Raw genomic sequence first — 24579 nt, 5'->3', positions numbered from 1 at the left:
AAGCAGCTAATAGTATCTGCAATTTCTTTTACTTCTACCAATCTAGAAGAGCATGTGAGAGTCAGATGGCAAAGGAAATGAACTATAGAAAGTGAAGCTACCTGAGAGCTCTTTATTGGCTCTTGCATGAGGCTAATGGTCATGTGCATCCTGGGTAATGAGTGGCTGTAGCTTGAGAGAAAGAAATTACTTCCTCTAGATCAGGGGTGTCCAAACTTTTTTCAATGTTTTTTACCAAGTGCCATATGCGGTAAAATACACAAACAGCCGGGCCACTCACTCGAGGTGAAGTACATATTGCCTCACCTGGTTTATTTAAGTAAACTAAATATATTTTTGGAATTTGCTGCGGGCCAATTAACAATGGATTGTGGGCCGCAGTTGGCCTGTGGGCTGCAGTTTGGACACCCCTGCTTTAGATCTTGCCCTAACCTCTTTCTTTACCACAAATCAGAAAAGAATTGGTAAAGCTACAATAATTTTTTTAAAAAAGAAATAAGATGAGATAAACAATAGAGGCATTGTGAAGGCTTCAGTGTCTGTTTGAAGGCAGCAATACGAAAATATGAAATAAAATACGTGATGAAGAGCTGAATTGTATTGGAACACCAGGGCAGCATATTTCTCCTGATAGTCTTAGAAGACTGTCTACTCATCATAATGGCTTGGTTGTGTCCCAACTGCTATGGGAGATAGAAAAATATAAAGGGATCGCAAGGGACCATCCCCTTGCAGGAACGTGTTCTTTTAAAGATAGGGACATATTTTAGGGACATGCAGGGACTTACTTTTCATTATCTAAATGCAATTACCTTCCCAAATATTGACCTGTGTTTCATGTTTGATAATGTTGATAATTCTCTTATTGAAACTTCCTGTCTTGGAGTCCATGATTTTATTTTTGCTTTCCTGATCCTGCCACTGTATCGGAGACCACCCTTTCATTTCATCATTGTTGGCTCCTTTCCCTTCTCTGATACCCTAGATGTTGGCCTCCCCTAAGCTCAGATCTGCATTCCCCCCCCCCCCCCGCCTCATTCCCTTATCTTAGATGACCAGTCCTTCCCAAACATTTCCATTGCTGCCAACTGAAAATTTCATTCTATCCTCCTTCTAAAGGCTCCAGGTCTACATTTCTGGATAGTGCTAGACATTTAGAAAACCGCTAGACATTGAATTTAAATGTTGAATGTCCTTTTCTCACAGGCTTATGAAGGGTTTAAAGGTATTTTTTTTTTTAAATTTGAATTAATCACAAACATAAATAAAGTGTGTAAGATCTAGCAACGTCAGTCCTTCATTCCCACATGGCTGTCACCACCTGCAGCTGGATGGAAGCTAAACATTTAGATGGCACAGGGGCTGCCCAGGCCATGCTTCTCACCATGTCTGTCTTCTGTCCAGCAGCTTACTCATTTACTTTACCTACCTGGCACCTGCAAGCATTTGAAGTTGTGCTCACTGCTATAGGAAACGTGACTAAAATCAAACACCAATTTTAAAAAGATCTAAACTACTTGAGTTGCTGACATTCTAATTGTGGTGCCATCTTTCGCCCATATTTCAGGCTTGAAATTCAAATCACTCATAATTTAAATCAAACTTCCATAAGCATTTTTTCACAACATTTTACACTTCATATTTATAGACAATTAATAGAGTGATAATGGACCTAAGATGTCATCCAAAATGCTTCATTTTACAATCTTCTTAATTCCTCCTTATTTCTATCTACCACATCCCTTCCTTTTTCATTTTATTTTTATTATATCATTTCTAGTTCTTCTCACCTCATCCTTGAGCTACAACAATATTTTTGTTTTTATTGTTGACGCATTTTCTGATTACAAATGTGGACAAAGGGCTAATAACAAACACCCTTCCACCTGGTATATGAAACTCTGACCTGTGGCTTGGTCTAACTCTGTTCCCCTGTACATTTGATGAGAGCAGAATTTCAGCTGTATTACTAAGCAACACTGATTGCGGTAAAATTAACTTCTGACTGGGACATTGCCTTTAGGCTATGTGGAACTGTAAGTGAACTATAAATATCTGATGCAGATGACATATTTTGGGTTTTCCAGAGTGCAGTGACTCTTGTAACTGCATTCTCTTAGCAGGAACTCTGGAAGCTATGTCTATGGTGTTATAAAGGATGTTGGTTCCCGTGGGGCTTTAAAGCTACGGCAGCTCCTGCACCTGCATGATGTGTTTGCCTCCTGGCACCTAAGCTGTACAGTCGTGCTGGGCTGCTGCAAGTTTAGTGAAGCCTGAGAAATCCCCTCATTCTGTGAGGATTGCAGAAAAAAGTTAACAAGTTCTCATTATAGAACACTTGGAAAACACAAAAAACTGTAAAAAAGGAATCAAAGTTACCCAAATTATTACAATTCAATAACAACAATAGCATAGGTGTTTCTTTCAGTTTTAAAAATATTTATGTATACTTATGTTTGCATATTGCATGTATAATTTCTTAAACTACTTTTAATATTCAAACTTATCTAATGAGAATTTCTGATTTCACATGTTACTAATAATTTCCAGTTACCTCCTGGAGAAAATCCTAACTCTTTAGTCTGTCATGCAAAACCTTACACCATCTTTTTAAACTGGCTCTTTCACTGCTCTTTCTGCCTATCTACATTCTGACTTTCCTTCTAGACTAGCCCACATTTTATCTCTTAAGACTTTCTTCACCAATCCTAGCTTAAAACAATCTTTCCGTCTTCTGAATTTACTGCCTGTGCCACCATCACTTTCATGCTTGTTAATGTTTCCGATCTCTTTTTTTTGGTCTATAAACATCTGTACATCTGTATCTACACTTGTCTCTACATCTATTATCTATTCGTCATACCTCCACCTCCATCCAACTGAAATATTCCTGAGGCCAAAGATACAGATACTTTACATGCCTCCAACGAACCTAACACAGGGCCTTGTTCTCAGCTGGTGTTGAATATGGGGGTAGTGGCTTTTTAAAAGTTTAGGACAATAGATAGTTAAGTTAAATTTACATACAGTATCAGTGGATTCATTTAAAACAATAATTTTCAAGCTTACCTGTTCTCCACGGAGTGTCTGGAGAATCCTGATGTCCCCATCTTCCATCCTGTAGATGATGACCTGGCCTGTGTGATTGTACCGAGGCTGTCCCGCAATGTAAAGCACATCTCCAGGGACGGTGGCAGAGTTCACCGTGTAACCTGACAAAGGAGAGATGCCAGATAGTCTCTCTGACCCCTTAAAGTCCTCACAGAATAAATTAAGATCCATTTTCAATGGTGGGGAGACTCATTTTTATAGTTTTACATGGACTCCACTTTTTTTGAAAATAAATATATATTTTGAAATGCAGGTAAGTTTGTTTTGGCAGAAGCTTTTAGTGTGCTCTCTGATTATCTACCACAACTGCTTTGTCCAGAAAAGGTATTTTACCCCCCAACCTCAGTGTTTCATTGTTTAGAGGCACCAATGATATAACAATAATGACAGAAAGAGAAAAAACAAACAAATAAACAAACATAAAACTCTTGCAATTTGAATTCACCGCTTTGTAGTAAACTGATTGTATTTCATTTGGATACATATATCTATGCCATAGAAATTAATAATTTTATATAGTTGGAAATGCAAGCCTTATGTAGTTGGAAATGCAAATGCAAGCCTTTCTGTATTGTAATCTAGGTTTTTAAATTGCAATTTTAAATGCTTGAAGCTGATTTCTGTGAGTTAAGGCATAAAGGTTTGCATTTATTCCACAGGATTATTCCGTGATGGAATGGTGGAATTTAAATGTTTTTTAATTTTTTGGTATTCTACTTAAGCCTGGAAAGACATCTTTCAAGATTTAATCTTTTTCTTCTTTTGGATTTTTTGATGATAAATTTCAAGGAATAGATTACTGGACCAAATTTTTAATGGTTCTTATAGAGTCTAGTAAATTGTTTCCATAACAGTTGCACTAATTAATTCCATCAGCAACCAAAGGGGAGACTAATTCCACCAAACTCTTCCAAACATTGTGTATCATTACCATTATTTAAATTGTAGACGTTCTAATAGATGTTAAACCTAATCTATTAATAGTACCTTACTTTGATTTTAATTTGCATTTGTTTGAATAAAAGTGAGCTTGGACAGTTTTTCATGTTTAATCATTCCTCTTTTTAATTGGGTTTTCATGCCCTCTAAATTGTATCTTTGAGGCAGGTTATTATTAATTTCTGAGGGAAAAATTAGATTTATTCTTTGTGTGTCTAGAGAACAGAGCTAAATCAATACATAAAAATGATCACATGGAGATTTCAACTCTACAGAAGGAAGAAATGTTCTAATAATGAGAGCTGTCCATCATTGGAGCAGAAAGCAGAATAACATTTTTACTGAGGAAAAGATGATATGATAATTAACTTATCAAATAATTTACTGGAAGGTAATAGTTCCACTTTCTTCCAAAATTTTAAAAAAGGAACAGGTTTTTTAATACTAAAATATGTTTTATTCTTACAAGTGCTAAAGAAACACAATTCCTCAGGTTATTTCCCTCATGAATATTTTCCTCACATCCTGATTTTTTCATCTTTCTTTGAGCTTTTAATAATTATTATACATAACAGACTATTCTTTTTCAAACATGTAATGTTATATTTTTATGTTACTAACTAGAATATTGCTTAAAAATAAAACTCTAGGGTCTTGTTTACACATAAATAAAATGGAAAAGAAGACTATGAAAAAAAAGGCTCTCTTATTTCATGCAACTAAGAAATATTAAGAAGGAAGTAGGATGAGTGTTAGTACACATTGTTTTTTTTTTGTAATTTTCAGAACAATGAATGCAAACTGATAAAAGAACCTTAAAAAAAGTAAGTTGAAAATTATGTTTAAGGCTTGAGTTGTATGATTATTTAATCAACTTTGATGATTTGCACTTGATAACTAAAACTATTAGCTGAAAGCTTCACAGGGACAGTAACTTGACAGTAACTACCAGGTAGGTAGTGTTTGAAGATGGGGCATGTAAGGATAACACAAAAGGAGGGAGAAAGAGGGCCAAGTAAAGTCTAATTTTAATGAAAGGAAAATAATTGTAAACATTAAAAGTTAATATCGCTTTCTGAAAAAAGAAAAAAAGCACAAAATTGAAGAGAAAGGAAAATTGATGGCATAGCCCCATGCATGGATTTATAAAGAACAAAATAAATCCTTACAGCTCCCATAATTCACTTCTTGGAAAAAGTGCTAAGATCTGGTGAGGTAATGGGAAACAGGTATGAGCTGTCTTGATTTCATGCACTTGTCTCACATCTTTACTTTTCCTTTTGAATCTGTCTGGCATGATTAGAAATCAGCAAACTGTGGGTGGGGGAGGCAGGGAACAGGATCTTGACTGTATTCTCACCATCAAAACCACTCGCTCAGTTCATATTGGCATAAGGCAGCTAGTTACTGGGTTATAGAAAGATGGGTGTGTGACTATATCCTGAGAGAGGTTCAGTAGTTTCAGTTCCTACTTCTTTCTGATCATCATTGGTTAGTATGGAATTTCAGATAGAGTATTTACCTCTTATTTTGCTCCCTCCGTAAGATTTTTCATTGTCTAATGACTTGCAAAGCCACACAGATTTTGGCCATATGTTCAAACTCATCTTGATTTGTAACCAACACAAGGAAGCATTTCGAAAGCCTCATTTCAATTTTGAATAGTATTTTGGAGAAAGAAAGCTATTTTTGTCCCCTGACCCTTTGCTGGGTGCTTTTCTATTTTGAAAGAAATCCTACATATATTAAACTTTATGTTGGCAAAATGTCTTATGTGCTAACCTATGACTAAGTGAACAAAATGATTTCTGAAATAGAAAAATCATTGTCTTAGCACATTGTAGAAAACATACCCCCAAATTTCCCATTCTGGGTAGAGAGGAGTCATATATTATAAATACTCTGGTCAGGAATGAAGCTTCTTTTTTTTTTTTTTCTTTCTTGTTGTGATAGCTTTAAGTTGTGAATTCTCTAAGTCGGCTTTAAGCAAACATTAACACAAGCTTTTTGGCTATAATAGGTTTAGGACTCTTTAAGAATATTTGTTTTTAAGGAATTTAATCACATAATGATAGCTCAGAATATCAAAAATACTATAGTGTTATTAATTAAAATGTGTGAACTTCCCAAAATTAGTGACAATGCCACACACATCTTTGTGGACTTCATGCAAAGTCTTTAATTTGGTAAATATTCAATACTAATTAGTAGTAGTATTAATGTCAGCTACTGTATTATATATAATAGACCTGCATTAATTTTCTATTGCTGCCGTGACAAATTACCACAAACTTGGTGGATTAACAACACATCACAGATTTATTGTCTTACAAAGTTAGAAGTCTGACTTAGGTCTCCCTGGGCTAGCATCACGGTGTTTGCAGGGCTGTGCTCCCTTCTGGAGGCTCTGGGGGAGAATCCATTTCTTGGCCCTTTGTGGCTTCTAGAGACTACCCACATTCCTTGGCTTGTGGTTTTCCTTCTCCATCTTTAAAGCCAACAACATTGCATCTGGCTGACCATTTTTCTATAGTTGTACCTCCCTCCAACCATGTCCAGAATAACTTCCCTGATTTGAAGAAATCATGTGATTAGACTGGGCCTAGTCAGGTATCCCAGGATAATGTCTTCATTTCAAAACCCTTAACTTAATCACCACTGCAAAGTCTTTTTTGCCATCTAAGGTCTGGGTCTGGGAACAAGGACACAGACATCCTTGGGGGTTGTTATTCTCCCTATCATAATACTAGTAAGAAGAATGTTTATTATATAACATTACATAATAACAAAAACAATACCTATTGAGTGTTATCTGTCTGTCAGGCACAATCCTAAGCAACTTACAGGTATTATTTAATATTCAGAACAACTCAAATTATATATATATATTATTTCCACTTTAAAAATAAGGGAATTGAAGTTTTGAGGAATAAAGTAATTTTCCTAAAGTCATAGCTAGGGGCAGAGTCAAAAAACAAACAGATTGTAAAACCAGTGCCATTATTACTTCAAATCTTTAGTATCATAGGATCAGCAGCTTTATAATTTTTATTTTCATGGGTGTATAATGTTCCATTAAGTGGATTTACTGTTTATTTAACTATTCCCATATTTAAAACAATACATTGAAAATCATTGCTCAGTTAATATTCTTAAATAATTGGATTTTTTTCTTAAGTTAGATTCTCAGAGTGAAATGTCTGGGTCAATGTGGTGTGAACATTTTTATGGCTCTGTATTACACGTTGTCAAATGACCATCCTAAAGAGTTATATTAATTTGTATGCCACCATTATACGTGAGTATAAATGTTCTTTGATTCTTCTATCTAAGAAGATAGAAAGGGCCTCAGATTAAACTGTTCTTGATTCCAAAGTCCCATAAAACCGCCTCATAGAATCTTAGAATATGAAGAACCTTTAGAAACTAATCTATCCTCCTATTGTATTTTTAGGTATTCTATGTCATAATATATACTATACTAACAGTGATTGCTTGGTTATCTGTCATCTCTCATCCAAAAAGGTAAGCTTCATCAACAAAGGGATAGATATACCTTATTTATCAGGTTGTCCTCAATTTAAAAGTCAAGGTTTGGCACATTGCAGATACTCATTATTTATAAGTGCTTTCTTTATCAACCCAGAATCAGGCATGGAGGAATGAACACTGGACTAAGAATCAAGAGACCTAAATTTTAGCTTCAGATTGCCATAGGTAGCTGTGACATAATTTTTCTATACATTTCCTTAATTTGGAAAAGTAGATGTTTACTATATGCTCTCTAAGATCTCCTTTAGTGCTAAAACTCAATATGAATTTTAAGCTCAACCCCTTTAATTTATAGCACAATCCTCCAAATATTTAAAAGGCAGGAAGCATACACTTTGTTTCCTAACAATCAATTTTTTCAAGTTTTCAGGGGAGAGGAATAGGTAGAGGGGATTGTTTCCAGACCTGTACACTTTAGAGAATTTTTCCGAGCACATCTTAATTTGGCATTTTCTTTTGTAATGTGTGATGCTTAAGATAATGGGATGAATATTCTCTCTGCTCTCTGACCAGGGCAGAGTCTAATATAGAAATGGACTAGACTTTCATGAATGCAGTTCAACATGTCTTTAGAGGCTTTAGCACTCACATTATACCCACTGCTTACCATTGTACTTTTATTTACCTAAAACCCTCAGCCCTTTTATTCTTCTTAAATTCTGTTGCCTCTATAGCTTAAAATTGTGCCCTCGAATAAGGAGATGTATGGACCTACCATAAAGACCTGTCACCTTTCTCCTAGAAAAAAATCACGCTAGTGAGAGATAAAGACTAACCTTCCACTGAAAAATCCCAGAGAGGAATGCTAACATGCTAAAATATGAATGCTGCAAGGTATTTGTTTTCTTTACCATGCATCTCCAGCACCAAGAACAACACCTGGGGCAAAAGAAGTACTTCCAAAATATTTGTCAAGTGAGTACAGAGCTGGCATACCTTGAGGGTCCTTTCCATCCTAAGCCCCTCCAATTGTTTACTGAAATCATTTAGTGATGTAAGGTCCCCTGGTATCCCCTAGGCAGCTCCCTGCATGGTACAGATCTAGAATAAGGTGATACCAGACACATACCTCTTCACTGCAGGCAAGTCTGGAAAATGAGATGATGTTACATCACTGAGTTAAATGCAATATTTGTCTTGTCAATATTTTACTAGAGCTATTAAAGAATAAGCTACATGACAAAACAAATTAAAATTTTCTTTTCCAAAATGAGGGCCCATAAAAAGAAACTAATGATAGAAGAGGTTTAAGGAAACATGGATAATCGACAATAATATGCACATAAAAATTGGTTAAGAGGATACTTCTTATGTTAAATGTTTTTCTCACAATAAAATAAAATAAGACAAAAAGAGAATATGGGAATCTGATCCTCAGGATATAGGCTGGGTCAAGGTTTTTTTTTTCTGCTCTCATTTCCTGTCCACCAGGTCCAACGCTCTTCTTGAATTGAAAGAGAATACTAGACCCGGGGAGACCTCAAAAAGTGTACATATCAGCTTAAATCATTTCCTGCAGTAGACAGCCCTTCTGAGAAAGAACGACTTCCATATTCTGTTATTTTGAGTAAGGCTGCTCAGAGGCCCAGAAACATTCATGAGTCCTGTAAAATAGCTGAATCTTGGCAGTGATCTCTCTACATAATTGTAAGCAAGCCTATATAAATAATAAATAAATAATGCTAAAAATAAAAACAAAAATAAAAATTGACAACTTTCTATCAGTTACATCCAAACTTTACCTAAGTAAGAAGCAAGCTGTTCATTCTTTTTGGTAGACTTCACATTAAAGGTCGTGTTTTGGGGAATTATGATTTGATTAGCCTTCTGCATGACGACTGTTCCATTCCAATCATAGGCTCCTACTGCTCCAAGCATGACCCAGTCCTTATATCCAAATAAGAGAAAACAATGACATTCAATAAAAATAATAAGAGTAAGCACTTACATAGCATTAAAATGTGCTTTGCACATATTAACTCATACATCCTCACAATAACCCTATGAGCTACCATGTTTCCCCCAAAATAAGACCTAGCCAGACAATCAGCTCTAATGCATCTTTTGGAGCAAACATTAATATAAGACCTGGTATTATATTATATTATATTATATTATATTATATTATATTAATTATATTATATTATATTATATTATATTATATTATATTATATTATATTATATTATATTAAAGACCGGGTCTTATAATATAGTAAAATAAGACTGGGTCTTACATTAATGTTTGCTCTAAAAGATGCATTAGAGATGATTGTCTGGCTAGGTCTCAATTTTGGGGAAACACGGTAGATGCCATTATTACTATCTCCATTTACAGAAGAGGAAACTGAGGCAGAGTAAGTAACTTGCCCCAGGCAATACAGTACAATTACACATTGAAATGTCAATATTCCTTTGCAGGTACCATGATGTCTTTACTTTTATCAACTATAAATGATATATTTTTCTATTCTTGCCTTTCTGCTTTATTCTGGGTACCAAGAATCCTAGGTCTCGAACCTGGAATTCTAGTAAACCCCTTGAGGACGTGACACTGAGACAATGATACATTCCCTATCATTAGCAAATGTTTTAAATTAAGTATATCATTTAGCCAGATATATAATTACTTAAGGCAAACTGATTCACAATTATTAGTACAATGTAGTGAGCTGTGTGAGAGACCATGTTTTCCTAATAAGCAGCTTGTGAAATGCTGTTTTCCTATGTGGGTTAGAAATGTCACCACGGACTGAATAACCGCTCAAGCCATGAACCGCAAATTGCACTTGTTATGATAATGCCTGGGTATTGGTTTTGGGAGAGGAAACCTCAAAAAAAAAAAAAAAAAAAAAAAAGGAATTTAATATTCTTGAAATATATTCTTGAAATATCTTTTATTTTCTTGAAATAAAAAAGACATGTCATTCACAGGCGGTCAGCATACCTGTGAATAATGAGCACTGAAGCCGGTCTGAGACATTTCCATTTCAAATGAAGCCGCTGACTGGTCAGCTGTAGCTGTAACAGAAAAATAAATGCCTTTTAGCGTGCTGCTGATTTGCAGAGGACAGAGACCCAGTGCAGCCTGGGGCCTTTACCAACCAGAACTTCAACATCTTTAAGGCATTTTCAGCCACACATTTCTCAACCCCAGATTCCTAGGCAGGGCTGGGTAGAGGACAGAGAAAGTTAGCAGAAGGGCTGAGTCTCACATTCTTGCTATTAGCTTCCACACCTTTGCCGGAGTTGTGGAGAAATCTCCATCCATGCTGTGTTCGTATGCTCCAGCGTGCTTACAGATCCATTGGTGTGTGGTTCAAGCTGAGAGTCCTGTGGAAACCTCTCTCTCATCCTCCCACCCTGGGAGTTCTGCTGTGACCTGGTATGTTACAAGGCTAAGAAAATTTCATTCACATTTTCAAGAGGTTTGTCGACTCTACCAGCCCCACATGGATTTCTGGCTTTAGATCCTCCCAGAATTCCATTTTTGATACAGGGTGTGGGGATTCTGGGTTTGTATTTGCTCTAATTTCTGGCTGTGGGTATCACTCAGAGATCAGGAGGGGACTTTTGACAGGGCTCTGGGCCACATGCCATTCAATCACTTTTTTTTTTTTTTAAAGATTCCATGTCCATTTTGAAGATCTTTACTAAAACGCAGAGATAATCCAGAGTACTCTATGGAAATGTGCTACTCTCAAAATTATTCACCAACCCAAAGCCACAACCTCCTGAGGGGATTGAGGGAATGTTTTTTTATTTGCTTTCATTAGGGAGTTACTGATTTATGTGGCATTGCAGATAAGTTAAAAATAGAGCATCATTTTGAGAATGTCAGTCTACCCTTTTATTGACGCATGAGCATAATCAAATTTGTGGAATCAAACTTATTTACTAGTTTTTTACTGGCATAAATTTTTAACAAATATATCAGTGATTGCCTTTTATAACACTAGATTAAATAGGGAAATCAATCAAGAATTCAAACATCATTTTAATCTCACAAATTGCCCTCTAATTTAAATGTTTCTCCCAGTGTTTGATGGGAAAGAGAGATAGTAGACCATTTTCTGATCTTATTGGACAAGTTGCTGGCACGCTCACCTTAGTTAAGTGGCACTGTCCTTGACAAGCAGGAATTTCATAATTGCTGCTATTTACTATCTCAAGATAAATGTTGGAAGGAAATGGAGATTGCCCAACTAACAAGGAAATGGGGCCCTTTCTGATCTCATTATTAAAAAAAATAAAATCAGAAATAGGCTAGACAAAACACTGCTTTTGGTTAGCCCTGAAAGTGCAGCAACAAAGTGGTGGGAAACATTTTTAATGTGGAGAGTTCCTTAAAAAATATTTTTATTTTTCAATATAGAGACTTCTTGGAATCTTTGGGTACTCCAAGGTGCGAACAATAACTCATGGTGTGTCTAGGTTAGAAACTGAAAATGTCATGTAAGGCAAATAGATCCTTCCTCCATCCAACAGCTGAGATAGGCTTCATTTCTACAAGTCTTTGGTTATACTTACTGGCTTCCTTAAGATAAGATTTAGAAATGAGACTGTATTGTGTTTAACTACCTAATGTAACTACCTAATGTAACTCCGTATTTTTTTCTTTTAAATGATCTTTACGGATCATTTCTATCATATCTTGGTTCATGTTTATTAAAAAGTAAAAGTGCACAATGACTTGAAAACCTAATATAGTTCCGTAAGGAGAGCTAAGCTCACCATCTGGCCTAGTAGCAATGACACTAGGATAGCTGTTGCAAGACCAAAGCCACTTAAAAGTGTCTTTTCCACAGAACATAGGCAAGCCAAGTTTTTCAGAAGCACCTGTGACTTTGGACTGATAAATAATTTGAGTGTTCAGTTTCTAAAGGCACAAGAAAAAGGATCCAGGGCAAAAAGGGAGCCAGAGAAATTCAAAGTCTTGATGGTCTGTAGATTTCCATCATCTAAATCAAACTTACTGCTTACTGGTTGTGATCCAGTCATAAAATCAACAGGGTGAGTCATAACCAGCATTCTTTTTTTTTAAATTAAAAGAGAAGAGAGTAGAATGGAAGAGATGGGAAAATATCAGAGTGCATTGCATATAATAACGGTTATTTTGTGAAATTTTGTTTTATTTTATATGCATAGATGTGTGTGCACTGGGTCACAAAGCACAATATTTATTATTGTGGGCCGCTGCCAAAAATTGTTTGAAAGCCATCGCTCTAAATCACTTTCTTTCTTTCTATACATTTTAATATTCTGTCTGTTAGTCACTTCTGTGCATTTTCCTTGTCACTTGATGCTTAATCAAAATGGTTTACCTTTTTTCAGTTATGTCTCCTTCCCATTTTATCTTTCTGTTTCCCATTATCAGATTATATCAGGGAGACTAAGAAAGTGCTTTTTAAATTTCTATGTTTAAGATGCAGAAACAACAGTCCTTCTGTGCGTCTTCACAAAGACAGACTCAATCGAATTTGGATGGAACATAAAAGCAGAAATCTCTGGTGGTTTCTCATCCTAATTGAGAAAAAAAGTCTTGTTCTCTGAATCTCCAGATTATCAGAGAATGTGAAGAAAGAGGCTTTTTCATTGGCCTGGCATAACAATTCTGATGACTTCTCTTCTGTCAGGAAAGATCCAATTCCTAAGTAATTTGTTACTTGACATCTTTTACCTAAGGCAGAGGAGGGAGTTCCATGACTCATTATCCCCAACAGCTAGTTGCCATTGAAAAATCAAAGAAAAAATCTACAAAGCAGTGACATGACTTAGACAAATATAGCGAACGGATGTTTTGCTGCCCTGCGACTTGAGGCAGAGTTCCATGAAGACCTTTAAAATGGGCAAGGAGCAAATAGGAGAAAATAAATGAATAAAGAAATTGTTGCATAAGAGCAGTTCCATTAGAAGCCCAAAATGAAACAAATGAGAAAAACAAAACTTGAACTAGCATCTCCATTTTTCACACCTGTGTCACAGAAGAGAAATAAAACTCAGGGGTACATTTTTGTGCTTGCTCGTCTGCACTGACTCTTGTCTCCCCCAGCTCTCACATCAGCACTGCCATGTCCTTACAAAGACAGCAGCCAGCAGACAACGAGCTGTGTGAAACAGCCATTTATTTCAATGACAGATTTATACAAAAGGACATTGTTCCATGCTGACTATTGTACACAGTAAAAATGCATTAGCCACGTGGTAGGAATAAATACCAAAAGCGCTTATATTGCATTTGAATTGTAGAGAGAGTATGCAGAATTATGAGAAATAGTCATACCTTCCAGGGCAAATATTCTTTCTCCCAGAGCTTCAACAATTGTGACTAGTGCCAATTCATCAGAGACGTTGAAGAAATGCTTTTCAGTGGGCTCACTTGCAATTGATTTTATTTCCTCCACAAATTTTTCAGTGCTTAAATTTCCTCGGTTATAGCTGCCAAGAATCTAAGACACAACAAAAATGGCAAGAATATAGTTTAGATTCTATGTGTTAAATAAAAATCTCAAGCATTTTATCAGTAAACAAGAGATTATATAGTATTTTAGCATAATGCAATTTTTATGCACTTCCACATTCTGGGAAGAGTAATTTTTAGAATATGTAGATTCCCTAATATTAACTGTTACAGACTATAATAGACACAAGAAATTTAAAGGGCAATCTTGTATATTCGTGAAACTTTCTCTTGCATTTTTGTGTCCCTGTTTATTAAGACCTGTATCTTTAAAATATGACAGTTCAAAAGTAATGTTATGGTTGCTGAATGTCTGATATATTAGTCCAGCCAGTGATATCACTGTTTGCTGGCAAAAGCAATTAGCAAGTGAGTTTCTTGATCTTGAATAGGCAGTTCTTCCTGAAAATCTTACCAAGGGGCAGTCCAACACATATATATTTTAAACAGATATTAGACTAAGTAGTAATCTAACTTGGCAACTTAGAACATAAACAATGGAGACTTCCTGTTTGAAACCAAATGCTCCAGACAGAGACTTTTTTTTTTTAAATAAAGATAGTCAGGAATTATCGGTTATAGTTAACCATAATTATTTAGATGTCCTAAAGTTTTTCTGAAATATTTAGTTTACTTTTTAAAGTAGAATTTATCAAGATCTAATTTACGTACAGTGAAATTCACCCTATTTAGATATACAATTCTGAGTTTTGACAAACCTTTTAGTTGTGTCACTGCCACATTTAGATGTGGAATATTTCTATCACCCCAAAAAGTTCCCACTTGCTCCTTTCTAGCCAATCTCCTCCCCAAACCCCTCACACTAATCTATTTTCTGTCCTTATAGTTTTGCTTTTTCCAGAATGTTATATTTAAGGATTCATATAGTATATAGCCTTTTGTGTCTGGTTTCTTTTCCTTCGAACAATGCTTTTGAGAGTCATCCATGTTACCTCGTGTATCAGAAGTTCAGTCCTTTTTATTGCCAGGTAGGACTCTGGTATACAGAAGCATCACAGTTCATTTATTGAGGACATTTGGGTTGTTTTTAGTTTCAAGTGATTATGAGTAAAGCTGCTATAAATATTTATGCATAGGTATTTGTGTGGACATGTTTTCTTTTCTTTTGAGTAAAGACCTAGGAGTGAGAGTGCTATGTCTGATAGTATATGTCTAACTTTCTAAGAAACCGACAAACTGTTTTCCAGAGTGACTGTTCCATTTTGACATTTTTTACCATTCCCACCAGCAATGTATGAAAGATCCAATTGCTTTGCATCCTTGTCAGCACTTGGTATTATCAGGGTTTTTTTCTGTTTGTTTGTGTCAGTTTTAGCAATTTCATTAGTGTGTAGTGGTATCTCATTTAATTTACATTTCCCTAATGACTAATGATATTGAGACCCTTTCACGTGTTAATTTGCCATAGTATTTCTTTGGTGCAGTGTCTGTTCAAATCTTTTGACCATTAAAAAAAAAAGGATTGTTTATTTTCCTGTTATTGAGTTGGGGAATGTTGTATATACTCGTATCTTGGATACAGTCCTCTATGTGTTTTGCAAATATTTTCTCCCAGTTTTTGAGTTGTCTTTTCCCTTTTTTAATAGTATTTGAAGAGCAGAAGTGTTTATTTTGATGAATTCCAACTAATATTTTTTCTTTTGGTTTGTACTTTTTCTGCCTAAAAATTTAGTTTTTAATGTAAACATTTTTAAAATTTAATTTTAATATGAAAATAAATGTTCAAGTTGAAGTAAATAAAAATTCCTTTTAAAAACAGTATGTAACTTAAAAGTCCAAAAAAAGTTAAAAAACCAAACATATAAATAGGACCTAATTCTATTTTTTTATTGTATAAAAATGGCATTAAGAAAATGGCATTTTTGCCATTCTATGGAAATGAAAAAAAAATGGGGAGAATTTTTAAGAAAAAAAAGGAAAAATGTGTACCATTACTTTTGTCTATTAGATTAGGTATTCCACCTTATTTTCACTTAAATGTGTTTTTAAGTTTTTTTTTAAAAAAAAAACACAAAAACACTTTTTTAACAAGATAAATGTTTGCATGTTACTTGAAGATTATTATCTTAGTTTTTACATTCTTTGTCAGTATTTATGGAACATTTATTAAAATAACCCAAACTGAAAACAACCGAAATGTCCACAGAGTATAGAATGAATTGTGGTATATTCACAATGGAAAATAATATTAAAATAGGATGAATCACCAATACACAAAATATCATGGATAATCATTATGTTGAGTGAAAAGCTTAACACAAAAGAGCACATACTGTATGATTTCATTTATATAAAATACAATAGGCAACTTCAGTTTTGGTGGTATAAGTCATACCAGTGGTTGCTATAGAAGGTGCATAATAAAAAAAAAAAAAGGAAAGCACAAGGGAACTTTCTGAGGGTGATGGAAATGTTCTATTTCTTGATTGGGGTGTCAGTTATGTGGGAATATACAATTGTCAAAATTTACCAAATTGATTTTCACATTAACACTAACACAGTTTTCACATTAAAATGTTGCATTTCACTGCATGTATTATCTCAACTTAAAAAAAAATGAAAGAATTGTAATGCCATGTGATAATATGGATGAATCTTAATATAACATTAAGTTTTAAAAATTTCAAAATATTATGACACCTTTTTAAAATAAAGTTAAAACAAGGAAGCCTTTTTAAAATTTATTTTTTTCTGATATGGATAGACACTAAAAGATTATTTGGAGAAGGAGAGCAAGAGATGGTGAGTATAGGATTTGGATTGATGGTTAGGAGGTGGAGGAAGGCAGGTGGTGAATGTGGTCCGATGAAGTTGTCAGAGGACAAAGCTAGCTCCATTTTGAGTGGTACAATGATGGATGTTTATAATGTTATTAAAATAACTATGCAGGTACAATTATAAACCCAGAAACAAGGTGACAGCCTCCGAGAAATCCTGAGAATGTCTCCTACACTAAAGAGCATAATTAATCCAATTCTGTGCTACAGGAATTGAAAAAGCAAAGGTAAGCCCTGTGCTAGGTTATTGCTTGACTATTTTTTATTTATTTATTTATTTTTAGATTTTACTGGGGAAGGGGAACAGGACTTTATTGGGGAACAGTGTATACTTCCAGGACTTTTTTTTTTTCTAAGTCAAGTTGTTGTCCTTTCAGTCTTAGTTGTGGAGGGTGCAGCTCAGCTCCTGGTCCAGTTGCCGTTGCTAGTTGCAGGGGGCGCAGCCCACCATCCCTTGTGGGACTTGAGGAGTTGAACCAGCAACCTTGTGGTTGAGAGCCCACTGGCCCATGAGGGAATTGAACCGGCAGCCTTTGGAGTTAGGAGCACAGAGCTCCAACCACCTGAGCCACCAGGTCGGCCCATTGCTTGACTATTTTTTTAATATCTGACTCTTTGGGGAGAAGGAGAATCGTGTCTTACAGTGGTCATGAAGATAACAGAATTTAGAATTCTCTAGCTTTTCTTTCCATGTTTAAATGATAGTCATAGATTTCTCTGGCATCATTAAAAACAGAGAGTTCTATGGTGCCTTCTAAGTCCTGTTGCAAAATAGACATGAAATAGTCTCCAACCACAGATGAGCATGCTGGACTGGGTGGATGGTGGACACGTAGGTGGGCCCATGGGCATCAGTCTAGAATGCACTGGGCCTTTGGTCATCCCCCACCCCACAACCACTGCCACCTGCTCCCACATCTATACGTATATTTTAAATGGTAGATATAGAATGTTAGATTTAAAAACTGATATTTTTTATTAAGAAGGGTACAGCTTCTCATTTGTATAAAGTTAGAAAAGAACTAAAATTACTGTTTTAAGTGTTGCTGTTTGTAATCTACAACATACTTATTTGTGTCATAAAACTCATAGGGTTTATTTAGATCAACGACTGAATAATCACTATAATGCACATCAAATGTTAATGTGATAATAGGAGCTGTGCACTAGCTAGTCAGGCAAGCAGTGCATTGGGTCTCAAAATCTCCTTCCTTGCGAAAAGGCGGTTGTGGGGGTTGTTATTCCTGGTTCCCGTACGGAGGACCACAGGCCGTACGGCGTCTGAACACCAGGGTCTTCCCGCATTCGATGCCAAGTGCATCACTCAGAGCACCCTTGTCAGTTTCTTAGCTCCTTTACCTGTAACACGCGTTCGTGAGGCATCCTGCCCTAACGTCTAGGAAGAACTCTGAGTTGCTTTGAAGAAGTGCCCCATTTAGGAAAACCGGAGCTGACTCTTAAGGGAATCCACTCACTATTTGGGTTGCTTTTTGATTTTTGAACTTACTCTCAACTACTATGTCCAGACTTGAGGTAGGAAGGTCTTTACCAAGAATTTAAAAATTGTACCAGAACACAAAACTCACTTCCTGTCTACTTGGCAGATAAGCAAATGCCAAACAGCAGAAGGGTTTACATTTGAACAAAGACCTCTGGTGCTTTCCCCACTGCAGCTTCTCATTGGGGGAAGAGAATGGAAAGGATACTAGAGAATTGTCCAGATATGGACAGAAAACCCAAGGGCCACTTGTTCTTACTACATTAAACAAATCTTCTCTCATTTAGAAAACAATTAAGATGCTCTTCTTACAATTGGGTATCTTACCACGTCTGGATGTACCTGCTCCAGAGTAAGCCAGTGTGAGTCTCCAAGCTCTAGGGTCTCTATTCCATCTGTGGTGTGAGTTCAGGATCACTGGGGCTTTGCTCAACACCTCAATCTCTGGAAATCTCTGCAAACACCATTGGGTGCCTTTTTTTGCCAACAGTTTTGAAATGCATGGATTTTTTTTTTTTAGATTCATACAAATTCTGCATCTTGTGAAGCCCTATGAGTCCCCATTGATTTACCTAATTTATTCTATAAATTTGCTGACATCCTGGGCTGAAAAGTTACCATCTTTACCCCCTGGCTCACATTTAACATATTCTAGATTCAGTGTCACACTGACATGTTTAACTTCCATTTCACTTATAAATTGATGCAGTTGAAAATATAAATAAAAATTCTAAAGACTTTTGGATCATACATAATTGAGGTTCTTAGTTATGATGTAAATATTACCAGACATTTAGTGCTCTGTGTGACAGTACAGAGAAATGGATAAAGTTCAATGGGAGGAAATGCTCAAATGACATACCTAGAAAACAAAAACAAAATGTATAACTGCAATATGGGACTATATTGTTAGGAGAAAATACAAGAGAAAAAATTTCCAGGAATTACTGTGATTTTATTCCAGTTTGAACTATTTTGCATCATAGAATAAAAATAAAAATAAAGAGAAATGTATTTTGATCCTTCAACCAAGGGTCTGGTAGCTTGTAAAAACATTATTTTCTACGAATGAGAAGAGATGCACAGTAACACATAAATTACTCCTGTTTCACTTAATACAAATATGTCAAGCCCAGGCATTTGGTATTCTGCTAATATTTACCTGAAATAGATAGAAGAATTGAAGCTCCCTTGAGGCAGATGTGTCAAATGTAAAGTGTACAATTCATTTACATGTAGATCAGTGCCTTTTGTGTGCAAATGAATGAAATTCTAAGACACTTTCCAACCTCTCTCATTTTCATTTGAATGCTGTAGGTGATTCACAGCCATTATAGTCCCAGCCATTATCATTTAAGATTAGAATCTGAATCTAAAACAGGTTCTTGCTAGCAATGTCTAATATCCTCAAGTGACAGAATAGAGACATGGAATAGAGAGCTCAAACAAGCTCAGGACCTTCACCAGATCTGAAAGTTTAACAGGAAATGTCTGGAATTGTGTCACAGAGTGCTTATAGGTTTAGTAGTCAATCCTTTTTGGGTGTTATCTCTCCCCAAAACATATCAGAATGGTGTTGAGGATCAAATGGTGAGTATAAAAAGATGGAGGTAAAAAACATTCCAGGTGATACCTGGCCAGACCCCCAGGTAGATCTGGTAATGTGTAGCATGAACAATTTTGAGAAGTGCCTAAAACCTTCCTGTGTGAATGCACAAAGAAAGGAAGTAAAAAAACTCGTTTCCTAGTTTGATGCAAACTAAAAAATACAAGACGCACTGGGGAAAAGAAATATAAATTGGGAAAATAACAAATAAGTATTGCTAAAGTGAAATTTTCTTACACATTTTTACTGATACCATTTTGAAGAGCAATTTGATAATACATAATTTGCTGATTAAAATGGGAATGGAGCTCAGGGTTTTATGTTTCTCCAGGAAGATTAATACAATTATAAGACATCTTTGTGACCAGATAGGAAGCAAAGTATGAATTATGAACTAGAAATCCAACAGAGGGAAACATAGTGATTTAAGGACTAGAAAAACTGAACATGTAATCAGAAACAAACATGAGACAGAAGATTCACCTAAAATTAAGAAGTCATCTATTGATAGTTTCCAGTGAAGTTTTCCTAATGTTGTTAATACTGCTGATGGTTAATTCAGTTTGTGGCCTACATCTATGGTACCTGTGATGCTAGACTATATTCTCTGGGAGGGAAGCTGAACAAATGCTATAATAGTACCTTTGGTACCCAGTTGCCTGGGACAAAGTGGACATGCACTGGCTTTGCACAATGAAGAGACCAGCCATAGCCTCTAGTTGTGCACAGTACCTCTGTGTGAAGGACGGGCCATATGGAATTATTCTCAACCACGGGAGAGACTGGAATAGTTATAGTAATGGGGAGGTAATAACGGATTGAATAATAATTGGCAAAAGATAATTTATAGAAGTAACAAAAGGAGGAAAGAGAGAAATAACGATTTATTTATATTTTTGTATCCTGTACCCCAAATGGAAAAGAAAATGTTGCAGTCAGAATTTATCACTGCTTATAATTTAGTGGAAGTGTTAGAAATAAAAGCTGGATGCAGTTGTAAAGGTTCTTAAACTGAGAGCAGATTTTATAGTGTATGGGGGAATTTCTGAAGGTTTCTAAGCAAGAGGGTAACATAATTTATTTCTAAGATAACTTCTAGTTCTAAAACACTATGATTTTATTATTTCATGATTGCAAACTCCTGGAGGTAAAGATCCTTAAGAAAAAGTAATATTGTACTAGATGTTTTTACAGTCATTATCCCACTGATTTTTTTATTTCACAGAGCGAAAGAGAAACAATATTACCTTATTTTACAGATAAGCTGAAGCTCAGGGTATTAAGTCACTTAGCCACTGTCACAGAGCCAGCCCATGGCTATGGCAAAGGTAGAATTTGAACAAAGTTCTTTCTGGCTCCAAACTATAGTTTGCGCTACCCTTCCCCGCTCCAACCCTTCTACTTCTCACTTCTGGAAAATGTCCGTAACTCCTTTGTTGTTTTAAAGTTATGACACATCATGGTACATGCTTAGTATCTCTTTGCTGGTATTCTTTTTGCTCTGGTACAAAAGGAGGGGGAGATGGAGAGGACTGTGGTGCTCTTTAGGAGGCTGGGGGAGGGAGTGGAAACCGGTGAGGACAGCCCTGCAGCACCATCCAGAGACTGTGGCAGCAGGAAAAAGACACGGGGGCTTGGGGATTAAAAGACCAGGGCAGTGGGTCATGTGAGTCAAGAGAGGAGTCTGCAGACTTGGTCATGTGGTCTACAGCCACGGGGGCTTTGCCCCTTGGTTTCCTTATTCACAAACTGGGGGAAATGAAAGCTACTCTACTCTCTCTGGGAGCCATGAAGAACAAGAAAGGTACGTAGGACATGGATATAAGAAAACATTGTCAATTACAGAGTGCTGTCTCTGTAAGTGGAAATTTAAATTATTTCCCAGATTTGAAAGAAAATTTATGTCTCTTTTTCTGAATGTCCTTCTCTTTGGCGTAGCACCATGAAAATGAATCCTGCCTGCACAGAGTTTACCTCCAAATGGAGAAGTTTCTCCTTTTCAACCTTGTTTGTGTAACTTCCGTAAAATATTCAGGATATGCACACAGCTTTAGTCTCTACACCAGAGTTTGAAAGCTGTGTGTAGCCATGTACTTACAGCTATGGAAAACCGCTGAATGTTTTCATCTTCACAGTCTTGGATGACCTTATTCAGCCGATGGTTGTCATGCGACTCTCCATCAGTCACAATTACCATGACTTTTTTAACGCCCCTTCGGGCACCCCGGGCTTCAGTGAAAGCCTCTTTCCTGAAATAATCACAGACAAAAGAGAAGCAAATAAAGCACCACCCTGAGGTTAGGCAAAGCATAAACAAAATGGGAACTGACCATTCTAGGTAGCTCAGGCCTTTCCCTCCAAGATCAACATTGACGCCCATTGTTCAAGCTGGGAGGCATGATGATCATTATTTGCAATCGTTTTAGATTAATCCCAGGTGATGGAGAGGTCACCATTTTACTAATCACCATATATCCCTCTTACAAAAGGCAGCAGTGTTTCATTCTTTGGAAACTTCAAAGGCAGGGTGTGACTGGCGCACACAACAGATTTAGAGAAGGTCAGATCTCAAATACTCTCCCAGCCACTCCTTTCTCTATAAAATCTCCTCCTCTTGCTTGACAGGCCTCTTTACTTCTGCTTTTGGCAGCAGCTTTTGCTTTAGTCCTCACTTGCCCCACACCTCTGGTATTCATAGAATAGCTTGGAAATCCTCCGAACTAAGGAGGGGAGACGGGAGAAAACAGAATATTTGTATGGCTGTGAGTGCTTGAGAGTGCTCTTGTGTATGGGGGAGGGGACAATCAGACACCGGAATAAAAGATTGCAGATGGCAGTGGTCTGAGTCTGGGACAGAGCTGGGTTATAGGAGCAAGAGGGATTGGAATAGCTATGAAAGATTTGGTCTGAACTAGGTTTCAGCACACAGGCAGCTGAGGGTAGGGTGGGAAGAAATGGCCTGGGGAGTAAGGAAAACTGCTATAGCAAAGAGAGGAATTTTGATTTAATTCAAAGAGGATTTATAGAAAGAGATAGAAGATAGGGAAAATGGACAATTTTTGTTTTGTGACTTCACACACACATACACACACACACACACACACACACACACACACACACACACAGCCACACTTTCCTCCTCTCAACTACTTCTTTTACTCAACTCCCTTTCCTCTCTGGGGTCTTGGAAAAGAAGAGTATGTTTTACTTAGAACTGAAACAATAAAACAATTTCATATAATAGTATTTTTCAAATTTTGATATAAAATGCAGTAATCATTGCACTGAATGGCCATTTAAATACTTTATTTGGGTCATGAGGACAAACAGCTGCAGTTTGGGATATGCCAAACAGATATATGCCTTAAACTAACCTTCCAAACAGTTTGCACAGCACATATTAATTTTACCACAGATGCACAGTAAATGTATAATAGTGGGTATTTTGGGAGCAGTGAGAGAGGATCCTGATGATGTGAGCAAAGGGATTTTATCTGTGATTATTTTTCTTTTAATAGGACTTAAAGCAAATATGACAAAATGTTAACAACTGTTTTGATTCTGTTTGATGCATAGATAGCATTTTGTTGTATTGTTTTTATATTTCCAATTTTTCATAAAATTTTCAAAAGAAAAATATGTTAAAAAAAAGCAGTGATCACTGGGGAACTGTGTCTCTGCTCTCTACACTATGCAAATAGATTTTCTGACTTCTTTATATGCACAAGCAAAGGTGAAAACAGATGTTAAAGGTAGTATCTAAATGAAGTTTGGACATAGACATCATGAGATTCAGTCCTTTTTATAGCTCTAATTCCTTAGAGGATCACCAAAACTTCCTAATTCTTTTGAAGATCAAGCCATAACTGAACAAACATCAGCTGAGGGAGGTGATTAAAAGAGCTTCCTGATTTTCTTTAAAGAAAGAGTAGCCATTGGCAAAACTGCTGAATACACCCTTTCTGTTTTAAATCTCTTCAGCAAAGTGCCCTTGACCCCCAAATACCACCACCCAGTGTTCTTACTTCAAATTAAACATTGACCTCCCTGCATGCTTTTAAACATGAAAATGTCTCTGGAGAATCCCTTTCTTTGGGATAGGAGAATCCATGCCTTACGATTAAACACTGTGGACCTATTGAAAAGAAAGAAAATGTGGGATAGGGATAAGGGAACACAAAAATGTTTTGAACTGGGAGACACTGAAAATGGAAGTAGAGGATTCTAAAAAAAAAAAAAAAGAAAAATAGAAATATTGTTTGCAACTGGCCTAGCCTGAAAGAAATAAAGAGCAATTAAAAATACGATTAAGCATGAAAAACTAATGTACAAGAAGACTACTTAGTCATATCATATGGAGTTTTACTTATTTACAAAACTCAATAAACTCTGTGTCCTACAGCTAGACCCTTTGTGAGACACACAGGCAAAAACCATATAGGGACATGGTATTCAGAGTGGTATTTATGCAGAAGCAAAAGCAGCCAGAATATTTCTTCGGTTAGTTTTCAGAGATGAATATTCATTCTTCAGTGGTTGCCTTTGGAAAACACACAGCTCCCACCGTGCAGAGCGCTCAAAGAGCACCTTGATTTGCTTTGAATGTGTGGTCACATTC

At 36.2% G+C, this 24579-nt stretch overlaps 1 protein-coding gene across 1 annotated transcript in view; it reads right to left on the bottom strand.

Annotated features, from left to right (window-relative positions):
- The window catches only part of ITGA1 (integrin subunit alpha 1), a 152340-nt gene that overhangs the window by 34512 nt on the left and 93249 nt on the right, over nucleotides 1–24579 (bottom strand). The window contains exons 8-12 of the mRNA XM_019736210.3: nucleotides 22060–22210; nucleotides 13883–14048; nucleotides 10547–10620; nucleotides 9345–9489; nucleotides 3070–3212 (exon numbers count right to left, since the gene is read on the bottom strand). Coding sequence (XP_019591769.3) covers nucleotides 3070–3212; nucleotides 9345–9489; nucleotides 10547–10620; nucleotides 13883–14048; nucleotides 22060–22210 — 679 coding nt within the window. The remainder of the gene's footprint in view (nucleotides 1–3069; nucleotides 3213–9344; nucleotides 9490–10546; nucleotides 10621–13882; nucleotides 14049–22059; nucleotides 22211–24579) is intronic.

This window comes from Rhinolophus sinicus, chromosome 3, assembly GCF_057876585.1.
Source record: "Rhinolophus sinicus isolate RSI-liver-muscle chromosome 3, RSI-T2T, whole genome shotgun sequence".
Taxonomy (NCBI): domain Eukaryota; kingdom Metazoa; phylum Chordata; class Mammalia; order Chiroptera; family Rhinolophidae; genus Rhinolophus; species Rhinolophus sinicus.
The sequence above is the reverse complement of the archived record's forward strand: the minus strand, read 5'-3'. Positions and strand labels throughout refer to the sequence as shown.